Source organism: Orcinus orca, chromosome 4 (genome assembly GCF_937001465.1).
Source record: "Orcinus orca chromosome 4, mOrcOrc1.1, whole genome shotgun sequence".
Lineage (NCBI taxonomy): Eukaryota > Metazoa > Chordata > Mammalia > Artiodactyla > Delphinidae > Orcinus > Orcinus orca.
The window spans coordinates 68,564,813-68,581,661 of NC_064562.1; the positions used below are offsets into that span (position 1 = coordinate 68,564,813).

General features: G+C 34.3%; 1 protein-coding gene across 4 annotated transcripts in view; it reads right to left on the minus strand.

Annotated features, from left to right (window-relative positions):
* Positions 1–3,667: 3,667 nt before the first annotated feature.
* YTHDC1 (YTH N6-methyladenosine RNA binding protein C1) overlaps positions 3,668–16,849 on the minus strand; it is a 34,727-nt gene continuing 21,545 nt past the window's right edge. For 2 of the 4 annotated variants that reach the window (XM_033425547.2, XM_004268345.4), the window contains 8 exons: positions 13,164–13,248; positions 12,012–12,178; positions 9,417–9,499; positions 8,136–8,172; positions 8,000–8,063; positions 7,838–7,900; positions 6,190–6,324; positions 3,668–4,658 (listed from right to left, as the gene is read on the minus strand). In XM_033425547.2, coding sequence (XP_033281438.1) covers positions 4,434–4,658; positions 6,190–6,324; positions 7,838–7,900; positions 8,000–8,063; positions 8,136–8,172; positions 9,417–9,499; positions 12,012–12,178; positions 13,164–13,248 — 859 coding nt within the window. In that variant the 3' untranslated portion in view covers positions 3,668–4,433. The remainder of the gene's footprint in view (positions 4,659–6,189; positions 6,325–7,837; positions 7,901–7,999; positions 8,064–8,135; positions 8,173–9,416; positions 9,500–12,011; positions 12,179–13,163; positions 13,249–16,849) is intronic. The other 2 variants (XM_033425548.2, XM_004268346.4) reach the window with 1 other exon arrangement.

The following is a 16,849-nucleotide window of genomic DNA, read 5'->3' on the forward strand; positions in this document are numbered from 1 at the left end:
AAGGAAGTTTATATATAGTAAATATTTTATGTGCATTGTTTTGAAAACAAAAATTTAAAAATTGAGTATTTTGAGCTTAAAATTAATCCCAATAATATTCTATCTCCATAGACTTCAGTTAAAAACTCTCAGAAGGGGCTTCCCTGGTAGCGCAGTGGTTGAGAGTCCGCCTGCCGATGCAGTGGACGCGGGTTCGTGCCCCGGTCTGGGAAGATCCTACATGCCGCGGAGCAGCTGGGCCCGTGAGACGTGGCCACTGAGCCTGCGCGTCCGGAGCCTGTGCTCCGCAACGGGAGAGGCCACAACAGTGAGAGGCCCGTGTACCGCAAAAAAAACCACAAAAAAACCCTCAGGAGTTAGAGGAAAAATACGATTACCCCCATAGTAAAAGAAATACCTTTAATCTAAATAGTATGTTCCCATAAAAAACACATTTCCTAATTTTCTATCAAAATTCTCATCCACTTCTGAAAACCACTACAGATGAAGTGGGTAGTAGGAATTTTTGCACTCTTATAAGCCAGTTGTTTGCCCATTGATTATTTCCAACCAAAAGTACTGAGCTCACATTCCAAAATCATTGAGTCCTTTGAAAACTATTTGAGGCTAACTGCAGCCTCCTGTCTTTTGCCACGTAATTAAAAAAAAAGTTCCTTTGCGTGAGTTCAGTGGACGCCAAGATCTGGAACAGTTTTCTGACCTGTTATACCCTGAATATCATTTGTAGGAATGAATAGTCTTTCAGGTGTCACAGAAAAATTTAGGACATAGAGAAGAAACTGAAAGGGAAACACAAAGACTTAAGAGCATGAAAAGGAGAAAAAACTTAGATGACCCATAATACAGAGGATAGAATACTATGAATTGTTTAAGTTCTAAGATACCTATTCCTACTACAAGGAACTTGAAGTCTAAAGGTTTGGATGAATAGTGTCACATGTGCCTCAATTTTTAATATGTACATCAAATTACATTTGGAATGTTTTCTATCCAAATCAAACAAAATTTTAAAAGTTGAGATAAAATGACCCATGTGTGAACAGTCACCCTTACCTTGCAGTCAGGGAACTCTAGCATAGTCAGTGAAATGCTGCAAAAACTCGTATTTCCTTATTATTACATACATCGATGCCTTAAGATCATAATTTTAGTGATAGCACAAAGCAGGATCTATGTCTTTCAGGTGAGTGACCAAGGCATTCTACAGCAGGGTGAAAAGAGACATCCAAGAACAGAAGGAAGCTATGCCTATGATGACAAAATATTCTGAGTGAAAAATCAGACATAGAGATATTAGTTCTATGAGAGAACACGCATTTAACAGCTATCTACTTGTCCATGTCATTTGGGAACTGTCGCTCCTGATGTAATTCCAGTGGCACTGACATAATAGCCCCAGCTTCTCTTGCCTCCAGTGCTGGCTAGTCAAAGAACACCATTTCCCTGGACACACACATTGGATCAGACCTGGCTCCATGAAACCAGCATGGCTATTCAGAGTTCTTTTGTGGAATTCATATGGAAACTTGTTGGAAAAATGGTCTCTCTCCTTCTGACACTGAGAACTATATGGATAATAGAAGCCTGGAGATGGTAATGGCCATTTTTGGAATACTTAAGACTATGCCTGAGAATAAAGTCATTATAGAGGAAAGCAAAGCCAAAAGACAAGTGACATACCTGAATTACATTTCCCTCCCTTGAATTTTTCTCCACCTAATAAAAACCCTGAATTTCTAAACTCTGAATAGGGAATTCCCTGGTGTCCAGTGGTTAAGATTTGGTGCTTTCACTGCGGTGGCCGGGTTCAATCCCTGGTCAGGGAACTAAGATCCCATGCTGCCAAAACAAACAAACAAACAAGAAGACAAAAAGAAAACCACTCTGAATAACAATTTTGTTTGACTTGAACATGCTGCTGATGTATAGATTTTTACAGTCAATATTGTAGAATACATGGAAGAAACTATGCTTCTCACAATAAGGAAGGCTGTCATAAATGTCTTCAAATAGCTAATCAAAATTTCCATTTTACACTTCTATTATTTTGATTTCTTTGCATAGGAAAAAAAATTATCATTCAATCTTTCACACCACGTTCCTCTGTCAGTTTTTTCATTCAAAAAAATCATGAGGAGAAAAACCAGTTATTGTGAGGAGTAAATCAGCTAACATTAAGTATACAGAATACATAACATAGTAAGAAATCAGTAAATGTTAGCTTTTTAGAATAGATTAACTGGATACTAAGCATCTTAACACCTAAAATACAAAGCACACGTTAACATGTGATTGGACACTTCTTTTAATAAGGAAGCTTGAAATGTTTAATATCCTTAGTAGAACCCAGCACCATCATTTAAAATATTTTTCTATTTTTTCCAAATGATGAGATGGCTTCTTCAAAAACACCAAACTGGCTGAAATATATGGGTGGAATCTTGGCTCCATCAATTACCACCTTTATAATCTTGAGCAAATTATTAACCTCTTTGGGCCTATCTCTCCATGTATAAAAATACAGAGTGAGATGCTATATGAAGATGAAGTCAGTACGTGAAAGCACAAAGTGACTTTAAATACAAAGTGCTCAACATGATGTATATTTTATTATTACTATGATTATTTCAGAAAGATGACTTTAATATTACCTACTTATCTCATAAAGTAACATTTTTCGTGATTCCTCTACATTTTAGAAATCCTTCAGAGTTTAAGAACTTGAAAAGAAAACCTTAGATATCAACTTGTAAAACATACTGATGAATACAAACAAAATGTCAGTGAAATGACTTACCATGTATTACCAACTGGTTTAATCAAAGGCAATGCTGAATCTAGAACCCAGGTTTCGTAATACAGTTAAATGTTCTTTCTTCTCTACCACACTGCACAGACTTAAATCCTTATGCTTTATTTTTGAAATAGGTAAATATACCTACTAATTGTAACTGAATGGAAAAATATTCTAAATACCAGTGAGCATATGAAAGCAGTAAACTGATAGTTTTAGGTATCCTTCAACAGTGAAGTTCCTGTGTTCTTGAGACTAATATAGAGTAAATATAAAACTGTAATCATGATCTGGTACAGAACACAATTATGACAATGTATGAAAACAAAAAAATGTGGTCAAATATCCCAAATATTTAAATATTCAACATAACAAAGGCCAAAACTATAGGTATAACTCAAAATAAAGTACAAAAAAAACTCTCATAAACTGTATTTTATACAGCTTGTTATTACTGAGAGGGATTGATGATTAACTTGATTAACTTAAAATAAGTAACTATAAGAGGGCTAAATTTTAAAAGTGTATTCTAAAAGTAAAATAGAAAATACCTAAAGTAGCTAACTTATCAAAGTTACACACAAACCAACACAAAACCTGAAAAAACAATCCTATAATCAGAGGAGATCCAAAAATGTTATCAGATGAATACTTAACCAAAATACTAACGAAACTCCACTGTGTACCATTAGTTCTTATATTAGAAATATAAGTAAGCTTTTAATATAATTGACGTAAGTTAATCATTTCATAAAATATGCAAAAAGAGACAACTGGGGTTCACAATTCCTGAACACAAAGCATTCTTTTATGTCCACTAATATATAAGGAAACAAACTTGCATACAGACAAGAAAGAAATACAAGACATAAGTGTCAATCTTTACCAATTTATTTTATACAAAACAGTAGCAATGTAGAATATGGGAATTATCTTCCGCTGCCACACACGCAAGTTGTGAACATTCCAAGCCAATGTATACAGTTTGGAGGGGAAGGCTAAACAATAGCATCAACCATGCTACTGAACATAGGAATTTTTTATCTAAAAAGACTAAAAATTAGATAGCAATGTCTTCTTAATATTGCTGTCATCATTGAAGACGGAAGAAACATAAAAAGTGACTTTTTTTAAGATTAAAAAAAAGGAAAAACCAAGAGGCTGCTACAACACTGCCATACAGTCAAACCATCATATTTCAATATTTGCATACTTGATAGCAGCATTATTTTTACTGAACCGTGTGCACCTACATTTAGAAATACATCAAAGCAAAATATTGTGGCAGTCATCCATCAAGATTCAAAAGAAAGAAAACAAAAAATAACTCTAGGATGAACATACTATATGTAGGTGAACATTTATGGAGACTGAATCAATATCTACATTCTTGGACTGTTCCATTCTGCCCCAATAAAAGTCTCAACTCAAATTGTCAACTGTGCATTTTTTGGAGGATTTGAGTTTTTCCAGTTCTTATTATACTGCATGCTTGGAACAAAGAGGGTCATAATAAATCCTTCTACACAATGAACTTTAAGTAGACAGTTGAAAATAAATTTACTACTTGTAAACACACACAAAAAGAAAAATACAAGATTCTTTTTATTTTTAAACAATCAGTGCTTCCAAAAGCACATTATCTTCTATATCGACCTCTCTCCCCTCGGTCTCTGTCCCGATCACATAATCTCTCTCTTTCTCTTTCTCTATCACGTCCTCTATCTCGTTCTCTGTCTCTTCTGTTATCTCTAGGGCGGTCTCGCTCTCGCTCCCGATCTCTTTCACGAGGTCTACTTCTCCGACCACTGACAACAGCTTGTGTTCGACGAAGGAAATCATCCACCCTCATATCATAATCATGCTAGAAAAGGTAAGAAATGGGTAAGGTATGTCAAAAATCAAACGGAATTTATGTGTCCCTTCATTGTAGAGAAAGAATCTAAAGAAATGCCCTATTAATTCACAGAATGTAATTCTGACATTGTTTAGAGAAAGGATTTTGATGTCTTACTAATTAGACACCTACAACAGAGGATTATTCAAATCTCATTAAAAAATCACTTCATGCAGTTTTCTATTTAACTTTGATGATTTCTCCATCCAATCCCTTTAGTAAGATTTATGCCAAAATAATCACCTGATGACCATCAACCACATGATCAATAAATACATCAATACATGCTGTCAACTACGCTAAATGTCATCAATGTTTTTCTGCAACAGGTGAGCTCTACTTATTTTTCCTCCTGAGTCTACAAACTAAACCAAACCAACTCTGCCCTCTAAAGGTGAAATTAAGAATTCTTCCATTCCTGATTTTTTTCAGACTGAATCATTGTTAATGACAATTTGTGGAATTTGACAGAATTTTAAGAAAATATGTACTGCAGTAAGATTGTAGTCTATTCCACACAGAGCTAATAATACACAAAAGGTTGAGGAGGACAACGAAGGGTAAGATAAGCAACTGAGGTGCAAGGTTGTTACCGTGGATATTTCTAAACTTGACCCCTGCTCTAGATTTCTACTCTTAGTTCTCAATTCTTTACTTACTGAAATTGGTCTCTTCAAAAGTCAGCTTAAATATATAAAATATAAGGTTCAAAAACAATTTCACACTACCTTTCACATATAATAAATATGTGAATATTACCTAAGTATGAAATATATACATATATACTAACAAAAAAGCTACAACAGAAATAGAACTTGTTTAAAAGTACATTTTGATAAAGCAATCTCAGAAAAACTTCTTTTGAAAATATGATCATTTACAAAAGGCATTTTTAAAAACACAATCCAGCTAGTCAACTAAGATTTCATCATACATATAGGCTGTATATGTCTTCTTCTGTGACTGAAAAAAAAAAAACCACTATTAAATTAAAGTCTATTAGTCAATTAGTATTCTCAAATTGTTTAACCGAACATTAAAGATCCTAGTATGACTTTATTTTGAAGGATTAGTATCTTTATGAGGATAAGGAAATAAATGACAGATGAAAGTATCTCAAAGATAGGCTAGGAAACTACTGCTCTGACTGGTCCTCTCAGATATGCATGCTCTTCATCATGTGGGAAGATAAAAGGATGTTTATGTGGCCCAGCACAGTCATCGTGTGTGTGTGTGTGTGTGTGTGTATAACATTTAATAAACTAAGCCCAACTACTATACTGAAGACCCAGAAATCTCAAACTCAAATATAGTCTGCTTAAATAATCAAAGAAACTAGCCATTTTTAATAAAAACAAGTTGTGAATTACTTCAAAAACAGCCTTCAATAAGAATGTGAAACCGTCTACCACTCAACATAATCTGGTATCCCTCACATTCAAATTATCTACAGAATTCTAAGTAGTTCCCTCATACTTCTGCCTTCTCATTCACTTACTACTCGTTTATCTCTGTATCTTGCTTCATGTGGTACTGGGTGATGTCCTGAGTAGGGGGGATGAGCTTGAGGAGGTGGAGCATGGTGCTGATAGTAAGGATGGTGTGGAGGTTGTTCCATTCCAGGATAAGGAGTCTAAAAAAAGAAAACCACTTCCATAAGCATCTACCAAACATCCTTGTAAACAAACCATTCTTAGAATTCCCCTATCCAAACCACCCATCCCAAACAAATAATTTACTCTGTACAAGCCGTTTACTTTGATGGCATTAGGATTCGTCAAAATACCCTCTTTATTTGCTTGTTGAAAATGTGTGTAATAAACTCTCTAATTACATATCTTCCAAAATTTAACATTTATACATACCATTTACATACTAATAAAAACAGCGAGCCCTCACTACACAGTGATTACTATGGATCAGGCACTGTCCTAAGCACTTTACATGGCTCATTTAATTCTCACAGCAACCCTACAGATAGGTACTATTACGTAATCCTAGTTTACAAAAGGGAAACTGAGGCACCAAATGGTTAAGTAACCTGCTTAAGATCACACTGCTAGTAAAGGGGTGGAAGTTAGACACAACATCAGGCATTCTGGCTCTAGAATCAGTCATCTTAACCACTATGTACAAATGTATTCTTAAAAAAAAAACAAAACTCAGGGGCTAATGAACTTTTAAATGCCATTATAAAATAATGGAAAATCAAAGGTACTTCTCCCCCTAATTAGTGCCAAGATAATATTATTAAATATTTTCTTTAATTTCATAGAATCTAAAGGAAAGTAACCTCATAATTCATCTATCTGTACAGAGTAACTAAGTGAAACAAAAGTCAGATGGAAATGCCACATTACAGGCAGCATTTAAGATAAAAAAGGTAAGAAACAATCAGAACTACTTAAACTTCCAAGTTTTTTATTTTTTAGGGATTAATGCTTCAGCTATCCTCAATACCTTAAGATATATTCTAAGAAGAATATCCAGTTTTCTTAAAGAAAGGAAAAAAAATTAAAGTTTAGGAATAGGGTTTAATTAACCTTATTTAATATAGAGAATTTACTGAATATTAGGGTCAGGCACTATGCTAAACTTAACTTGTATTTTGTATATTTAGCTTCTTGACAATCCTGAGGTTGACATTAAATGATATTAATGACTATACCATTAAATTTTAAGCCATAAAAGGATAGACATAATGCCCAATTTATTCACCAACATATACCCAGAGCAAGCACAGTGCCTGCAAAGAGTAGGTTCTAAATATTAGTTTGATGAGCCAAAGAATGAATGGATGCTTATCGAGTTTTACAGATAAGGAAAGCTATAAGAAAAAAATATATTATGAAACTTGTCCAAGGTCAGAGTTGAGAAGGGAAGGTATTTGAACCCCGAAGAGTTTGCACTACTAGCCACTACAATAATAGATCATAATACTCATCAATTAAGCCGGTACTATTAATATAAATCAAATCATTCATTAGCCTTTAGTTTTAAAAACCGCATGCAAGTATATATCACCAAAGATACGTATTTTAAGTCTCCTAATGGGTAACTGTAACAATCATATTCCAAGTAAGCACTCAAAATGTATGGAACTGCAAATGAAGTTAAATAACTTGCAAAAACAGAATAATACAAACCATTCCTTGCCAAGGTGGTGGTGGTCCCATGTTATGAAATTCCCTCACATAATCATTGTAGGACTAAAATGAAAGATGATAATGTTAATAAATAAAATGCCCAGAAGTTATAAATCATATACAGATTTTATGTACATTAAATTTAAAAAGTGAGATGCTTACCCCATTTAAAAACACATCTCGGCGAACTCCTGAAAACCGTCTGTTGGGAATAAGATTTGTGAAACTAAATTCAGGTAATTCATAAACCAGTTCCAAGAACGTAATTCAAAACTAAGCAAGAGTGAACCCAACTTACCTATCTACTTCCTGGTATCGTGGATCCTTTAAATACCCTGTTTAAACATCAAGCATTTTAGTATATCAAATATATGTTTTTTATTATGGCATTATAATTAAACCTTCCTTACCACTCAATTCAATTCTTCCCATGAAATAATAGTGATGCTATTATTGTATTATTCCACTTTCAGATTTTCTTCTCAGATTACATGATAAAAGTAACTAAATAACTTACTGATATCACAGAATTATAAACTGCTAGAGAGATTTTCATATGGATCTTCTAAATTCACACCCCACTTCTTGCTAGACAGAAATTTCTTCATGCTGCACCGTAAGGAAGGTAAGGGCAGAGGAATTATCTTGAGGACACTGTAATAGGGCTTCCTTAAAACAAATGTTTACCTCTACCTTGAGTATACACAAGTCTTGCTAAGTCAACCATAGTTTTAAAAAATGCAAACGTACAGGGAGAAAAGCAAAATTAACAAAAGTTGCAAAAATGAAGATATATACATTTTATCAATAAGTGAAAGAACCATGGTAATAAGAGAAATATTCTCCCTCCTTTTCATAAGTACTCAGTAAATTAAAAATGTAAAAAAATCCGAGTGGCCAAGTTACTGGGGAAAAATTTAATTTTACTCTCTGGAATATCCCATTTTGGAGAAGAATGAGACTTATCAAGCCACTTGCCACATACAGTGCTGTAATGCTAACACCAACTTCCAAACTGCCTAATTTTTATACGTGTATCACTGACTGTTTTAAATATCTTCTCTTAAATACACTTTGCCTTTTTCAATTCCAGTAAGGGAAAGACTAACTGAAAAGCTGCTTTTAGATTAAACCAAGCATTCCCCATTCCTCTCTAAAAAAATGATGTCAAAGGTATTTTTATTTAGAAAAATACAGCATTATTTCCGTTTCCATTTAAAGCTGTATACACATGAAATACTAAGTATCAAAGGGAATAAAAAGCTTAATACAGTGTAAGATCACTGCTTTCCCTAACTACATTTAATCTTAAAAGCACAAGTGCAGTTTCCATTTGTGCAATAATGATAAATTAGTAATTTCAGATAATTAACAGATTATGATAATGAGTCACACTAGAATAAACAACCTTAACAAAGAAGAGGAATTACTATGTGATTAATAATTTCCTAAGGTTTAAGTAGTCGCATCCTAAAGTTTTCTCACTTTTAAAACTATAGGGTCATGATAGAAGTTTGTGTTGTTGTTGTTGTTTTTAATAATTTCAAGTCAAATATCTGCAGGATTATAAAATATTAACCTGGTCTCTGATGAAACTCAGGGGCATAGTCAATCCTTGGTTTCTTTCTGCTGTTATGAATATCATAATCTTCTGGTCGACGCCTACACAAATTAGACACATTAGAAATTAAACCAAAAACTGCTGGGAGAACAAACAGCAAAGCAAGTGTTTCTGACAGAAATAAGCACACAAAAAAGCTCATTATTTCCTTTAAAATAACACCCTCATTTTTGGTGAGCAAATACCTTAAAATTCCTAAATTCTAATTCCTCAAAGTAATTACTATACACCAATCCTTAGATGTATCGCTGGAATAGATATTCTCTGTAATCCTCATGCTATGACGAGGCACTTGCAAAGAGTAACCTGCTCAAAATACGTACATCGCATTTTAGTAATCTAAACAAAAGTAAATGAGCTGCCCTCAAACTAATATAAATATCCAGTTTAACAAAACACTTTCCCAAATAAAGTCTCCATTCAGGTAAAAGAAAGGGGAAAAAAAACTATCATCATTACACAACAGGTAATTCTAAAATCTATATATTTAAACGTATTAATGTCATTTTAGGCTAAGTCTAAAGAAAATTAAGAATTTCTTAAATATTTTTCTTCTGCTTTGCACAAAATTACACTTTTCACATGATCATACAGAAAATTTGATAATTAAACGTGACTTTACAGAAAAGTTTTGAAAATCTTAATACTTTGAAAAACCAATTTCTAAAGTTAATAACATTTAGGAATTATGGGAATGTTTTCCAGAGACAATGCCTTAAAATAAAACTGGCACGTAATGGGGCAGAGTTTTAACAGAGTTCATAAAACGAGTTCAAAGTGTATTCTTTAGAAGGTGACAACTTTACTATCTGCAGAGGGCTGCTCTTCACTATCTTCCATAAATCTCAATGGTTAATGTAAATACATCATTAAATACACTTCATTTTACTTAGCATTTAATAAAGAGCTACACAAAAGAAAAACAAAAATCCAAGTTTTTAAGGTAATAATAAATACACCTTTTTACCCTTAATGTAAAAAACTCCATAATAACCTGGTATCACTAGTTTTCCAGCTATTTCTCTGCATATTAACTGTTTTCATTAACTTTTGCAACACAAGTTCACTCAAACTACAAAGCTGCAACAAACCCAAGCCCCCCAACAGAATAAAAACAGTTGCATCTACAATAAATAAGACTAAGAAAATTAAAAGCTGGTTTAAAAAAATAAACATACCGCTTTCTTGTAGTTTGGGGAGTGCATTTACGACCGGTATAAAACATGATAGTAACAGTTCATAAAGTAGTCCAACTACTGACTTTAAGCTGTAAGCCACATACAAATATGGAGGCCCTGGCAGGCTTGAGAGAAGGTGTAGTGTAAGTATAGTTTACAGTCCATTGCAAAACTGAGGTAAAAACTTCACTTGTATGTACTGTATTGCACTGGAAACCTCTTAGCTTAAAACTTCAAAAGACATCTTGGTGCTCAGTCCTTTTAGGCCAAAAATAAGGGGGCTCTGCCAGGTTTCCTCCTACCTACTTGACAGTGTCCTTCTTAAGCTCAAAGAAATGGGGACTCTTGTTGGATTATCTGTACCTACCACAGGATGTTTCCACCAAAAGGAAACTTAACCAAAGGTTTCATCCCATCAACCACACATCCAACAGTCTTTAGCAGAATATTTTAGATTTAGCTGTATGCAAATCTATACAGGGGAAGGTGTTGGGTAGAAGGGCATATATCAGTCCTTTGCAAAGACTTCTCCAATTCTGTAACAAGTTAAACCCCCTTTTCCTGGAAAATGCTGTTTAGTTCATAAGTAGTGATCAATAACCATGGCGATCCTCTAAAAAACACTTTAAGTCCACAGGTACTGCCAGCATCTGGAAAAGCTGTAAACAGACACAGCAACAGCCCTTCTTTTTGGTTTGTTGCCGGGTCTCCCAGGGCCACTTGATCCCCTTTGGAAAGAACCTAGTGTTTTCAGAAGCTCAGCAAGATGTGTGAATTCACTGGGTACAAGTTAGACAATATTTGACAATGGGGTTAACACATCACGATGGTAAAATCTGAAACAGTCCCAATAATGCTCCTCTTGAATATCAAAATAACTTAAAATATTTTATCCTCTAAATGAGGCGTCATCTTCTGAAAAAATATTAGTGATCCTTTATAAAAGTCCCATATCTGATAAGGCTTATCCAGAGACACACCTGAAAGAAAAGGCTTTTTACAAAATATTAACAATTTTTGCAAATAAAGACTTCCTCCTCTTCCTCCTTTCTAGCCTGTTCTTAGCAACAAAGGCCTACCTCATTTCAATGGTATACATTGTATTATCAGATTATTATCTAATCTAAACTGGTTATCACTCTTTAGCAGATAATTTTTTCTGCATAAGGAAAGATCCCCATTTTCCTCTTGAAAAATGACTGAGACCAAGATGACCATGTGAAATCCTCAATGAAGCCACAAACTAGTCCATGCAGCTTGATTTGAGGATTTTCTCTTTCTTCTTTACCGCAGGACAAACTTTTGACGAATCACATTCCTCCATCATGTTATTCTGATACATGTGCCTATTATCAGTCCAAAGAACGTTTCTAACCTTCCCACATCCCGGACTGGTTCTCGACGGGATGGACGTCCTCTTGACCGGGGCTGAGAATGCATTCTTCTCTTGTGACGCATTTTATGAATGACCTGATACAAGTCAATACTTTCATCAGGGGGAAATAGAAGACAAAGCTGGGTTCCACATTCAAGTTCAATTTCCTAGAATAGGAAAGTAGTAATTTACAAGATGAAAAAAAAGGAGAAACTTTCAATAGACTTGTATTTTCCTGATGTACAAGAACAAAAACAGATTGACTTGGAGGCTTCCTTCCCAAGGCTGATGATCGTATGAGATTCCGATAAATTTCCTTGAAAGGTTTCTAAAAAACCTTTTAAAAGTGTTTCACGTATTTATATAAGGGGAACAATTAAAAGTGTAGAATCTCCAACGTTAACTATACAAAAAGTCTGTGACAATCTCCCTCTACAACAAAGGAATATTTCTTTGTGCAAAACACAGAAGTATCAGGACAAAGTCATCCATCTCAATACAGTGGAGGAAAAACGTGTTAGTGTGTCAACAATTTTCATAATAATAAATTGCTAAATGCACTTAAATACATTATATTAACTAGAAAAACAGACTAATCTACAGACTTTTTTAAATTAAGTTTTATTTTCAATTACCAATATTTTCACTTAGAAGCAATGAAAACCTGGTTCAAAATTACATGTAGAAACCGTAAGGTTCACAGGTTTGGGTTTAAGTCACGGCACACTTTTAATTTCATTTGCAGATTTGAAAACCTGACTACACATACTTATCTCCTTTTCATAAAGCTTCCTTCTACTCAGAAAGCTTCAGCAAAGACATTAAATGGCATTTCTAAAATATATTATACAAAGTTCAGAATCTGTCAAACAGTAGTAACATAATGAAAAAGCATGTAAAAATCATGCCAATTCTCTTTGAAAACTTTTCCTTCAATTGTATTAATGAAGTACCATATAAAGCCACCTTTCAACATTACGGAAGTCAGATTAATCAATCAAAATCACAGTAATCACAAACTCCAAATAAGAATATTTTCCCTTAATCTTTCCCACAAATTCAATCAAAAATGGTTTTAGAATATCCTTCAATAAAGATCTCTAAAAGGGTTGATTAAATATGTTTTTTAAAGAATCAATTAAAACAACAAACCTGTCCATCACGTCCGATCTTTACCGGCTTATGTTCATTCCAAGGATTGGTGAGATGAGCCGACTTAGTGAAGGGTAATTCACGCCTAAATACAAAGTAATATTAATTACATTACTTTGCAGAATCCTTATACTACTTTAGTAGTGAATTCCTATGTTAATCATGATTTAAATATGACTAAAATTTAAGACTGATAGAGCTTATTCCCCAGAAAGGGAGCCCCCTTCAGAGACACACTCTTTCCACATTCTCAGGTGTTCTCAAAATTTAAAAAAGCTAAACAATACGCTTAAGAAACCAAGACAGTTTGGGGTTTAATCCCAGCTATCTCTCAGCTTCTCTGAGTTTCTTCATCTTATAAACAAGGATATCACCACCTTCTTCATACTTGTTTTAAGCAGTCTACATATGAAATAACATATCAAATGTTTAGCATATTTCTTGCTTCTGTGTACTAAAAATCTTGTGTTTTTTTTTTAATAAATTTATTTTTTTTTTGGCTGCGTTGGGTCTTTGTTGCTGCACGCGGGCTTTTCTCTAGTTGTGGTGAGTGGGGGCTACTGTTCGTTGCCATGAGCGGGCTTCTCAATGCGGTGGCCTCTCTCATTGTGGAGCACAGGCTCCAGGCATGCGGGCTTCAGTAGTTGTAGCGCACAGGCTTAGTTGCTCTGCGGCATGTGGAATCTTCCCAGTCCAGGGCTCAAATCCGTGTCCCCTGCATCGGCAGGCGGATTCTCAACCACTGCGCAACCAGGGAAGCCCCTAAAAATCTTGTATTTTTTAATAACTGATCACAAAGAGATGAAGCTTAACCAGGCAGTTAATACCAAATGAAAATACATGCCCCCTATCCTTGGTTCAGGGCTGCTTTCCCAGATTCAAATGTCCTCCCTCCTTTTGATAAGGCAATACTCCCCACCACACATGGAATGGCTCTTGACAACACAAATGTTTTTATTCATAAATTCCTATATTTGCATGTATTAATTATGCCCTTCACTTACACTACAGTGCTATACCTAAATAATTTAAACAAACTCTGGCTCTAAGCTGAGCCATAGGGCAAAATGGTCTCACCAAGTTAAAAAAAGATACCCTGTATTTTTATAGTTCTTTATCAACCCAGCACAACACTGAACACAAACATGACACATAAGTACTTGTCAAAAAAAATAATCGAAAATTAACATCATTCAATAAGGTTTCATCTATTTGTGCATAAAGTAATACCAAATTTAATAAATGCTTTAATTAAAGATTATATATATATATACATATATACAATATAAATGAAACTACTCAAAAGACATACAAAGATGAATAAAATAAAGAGCCTGCATTCCTAACCTTTCTTCCACAGCTTTTATCAGAGAGTAAACAAGCACACACAATTATTTTGTAAAAGAATGGGTACCATAAATAGAGTACAGAAGTTTTATTTTTAATGTGCATGGTCATACGTATTTTGGAAAGAAAGAAAAAACAATCAGAAAATGCTTCCTGGAAAAGGTGGCATATGGGATAAGCCTGAAAGAAAAGTGACTCAGGAAAAGCCGTATGTAGAGAGGTAAGGCAGGGTTACATTTGAAGCAATGAAAAGGACCTGAGCAAAGACATAATGGAGAAGAAAAAATACAAGCAAATAACCTGGTCCAGTGGACCAGCTATATAACCATTTATTCTAACCTTATGTGAATTTTCTTAAAGATGAATATTAAACTCCCAAATTTTACACAACTATTTTTAAACCTCAGAAAATATTTCGACATTTACAGGAAAAGAGAAGTATATCTAAAATTAAAGTATCAAGGTGGCATGATCTGTGGTGGTGGTGATGTGAATGTATGGGAGAAATGGGCAGAGTGTACAGAAATGCCTACTAGGTACTACTACTGGATTCCTCACCTTAAAGACATCTTACCTCACACATCGAGAGTGGTTCAATAGTGTATATACATACATAAAAATATGTGTGTATGTATCTACATACATACATACACACATACACACACACATACACACACACACACACACACACACACACACACACACACACACACCCTTTACAGGGAAGGCAGGGGGAAAGAGACTATCATTAAGCTAGAACAAGTCCATATCAAAAGCCTAGAATATCCAGATGCAGATCTATAGTTAAAACTGTACTTTAATAGCTTCTCAGATTTTTCCTCTCAGTTGCCAGTTAAAAAAAGGTTACGGAAAGGAATAAATAACCTACAACTACGAAAATGCAGGACGGTTACAAATTATTATTGTACAGAGTTACCACTGTTATTTAAACATTAGCAATGGAATACCCTAGGTCCAAAAAAAAGGCATGTGTTGAGCTGTTTGAGTCACTTAGGGTTAAAATTCTTTGGTGGCACTGGTTCTAACTAGATTCTAGAGACCTCTGCCCACTGTTTCGACAAATTAATCCCAGACTGAAAAGCACAGAGAACTATGAGGCCTTAGGAAAAACAGGGCTCAGATTAAGACTAAGAGAAACTGCACATCTGTGGTCATCACAATTATAGAGCAGGCATCCTAAAAATCAGCTTTTGAGCAGACATGTAATGAAAAAGCCTAGAGATGACTGTCTTTACTGTGAGTACCCTAGGTAACATGGCAGTGATTCTCTGACTTAAGGAGCTTAGAAAATGGGGCATATTTAACAAAAGAACATGAAACTGTACAGAGGCTCTTACGTACTGACAGCTGTTTTGGTCATTAAAACTAAAAGGAATAATATCGAGAAACCATGAAAGAAAAGAGAAATGGGTTATCTGGAATGGACAAGAAAGGGGTGAGGTTAAAATACAATATAGTCAGTAGATTTAATTCTGGTTGAATGACATTCTATAGATTTTAGCCTTACTTTGATCTAACTCCCAGCAGCAACTTAAGTCACTTTTTAATGCCTCCTTTCCTATCTGCTACCATGCACCATCTAGTTTTAAACTCCGGTGTGCCTACAGGTTTGAGGTGCATGTAACGATTCTGCATTTTAAAAATCAGATACTACTGATGCAGGTGATCCAGGGACCACACCTCAAAAAACTTAAGGCTAGTTATTATTAAATCCAAAAGGTGCTTAAATAAAACTCTAATAACTATCATATCTGAAAAGAAAATATATTAATAGCAGTTACTATTACTGATAGCAAAGCCTTCAGGGTTTGTATTTATTAAAGTTTCATCCTTTTAACACTGAAGGTCAAATGTAATTCTCATTTCACACAGAAAACTAAGAGTTCAAGTGACTTACTCAAAGAAATGTCAATGTAATAAGAACACGTGCCCCCTCAGAACTCTGAAGTATTTTAATATTACTCTTTAACGCACTTATGAGTATTTAAAAATAAAGTTAGTTTTTTTTTTTAATTAAGAATATTCTTTTCCAGGTAAACCAAAAACTTACTTAACAGTAATAAAAAACATTACTACACAAAATTTTACACAAAATCTTAGCAGAATGGACTATTTGGGTTTGTACCTATCTTCTGATGCTAGCTATATATATTTCAAATGAGTTAGTAAAAGAGCCAGTAAGTCAATGAAGAAGAAAATTAAGACGATAATCTGTGAATAAATTAAACTCATCTTCTAAAATTAAGAAACAAATTTCCTTATCAATAATCTGAAAATGAAGGTTCACAAAACAAGCAACATTCAAAATAAAATTTGCT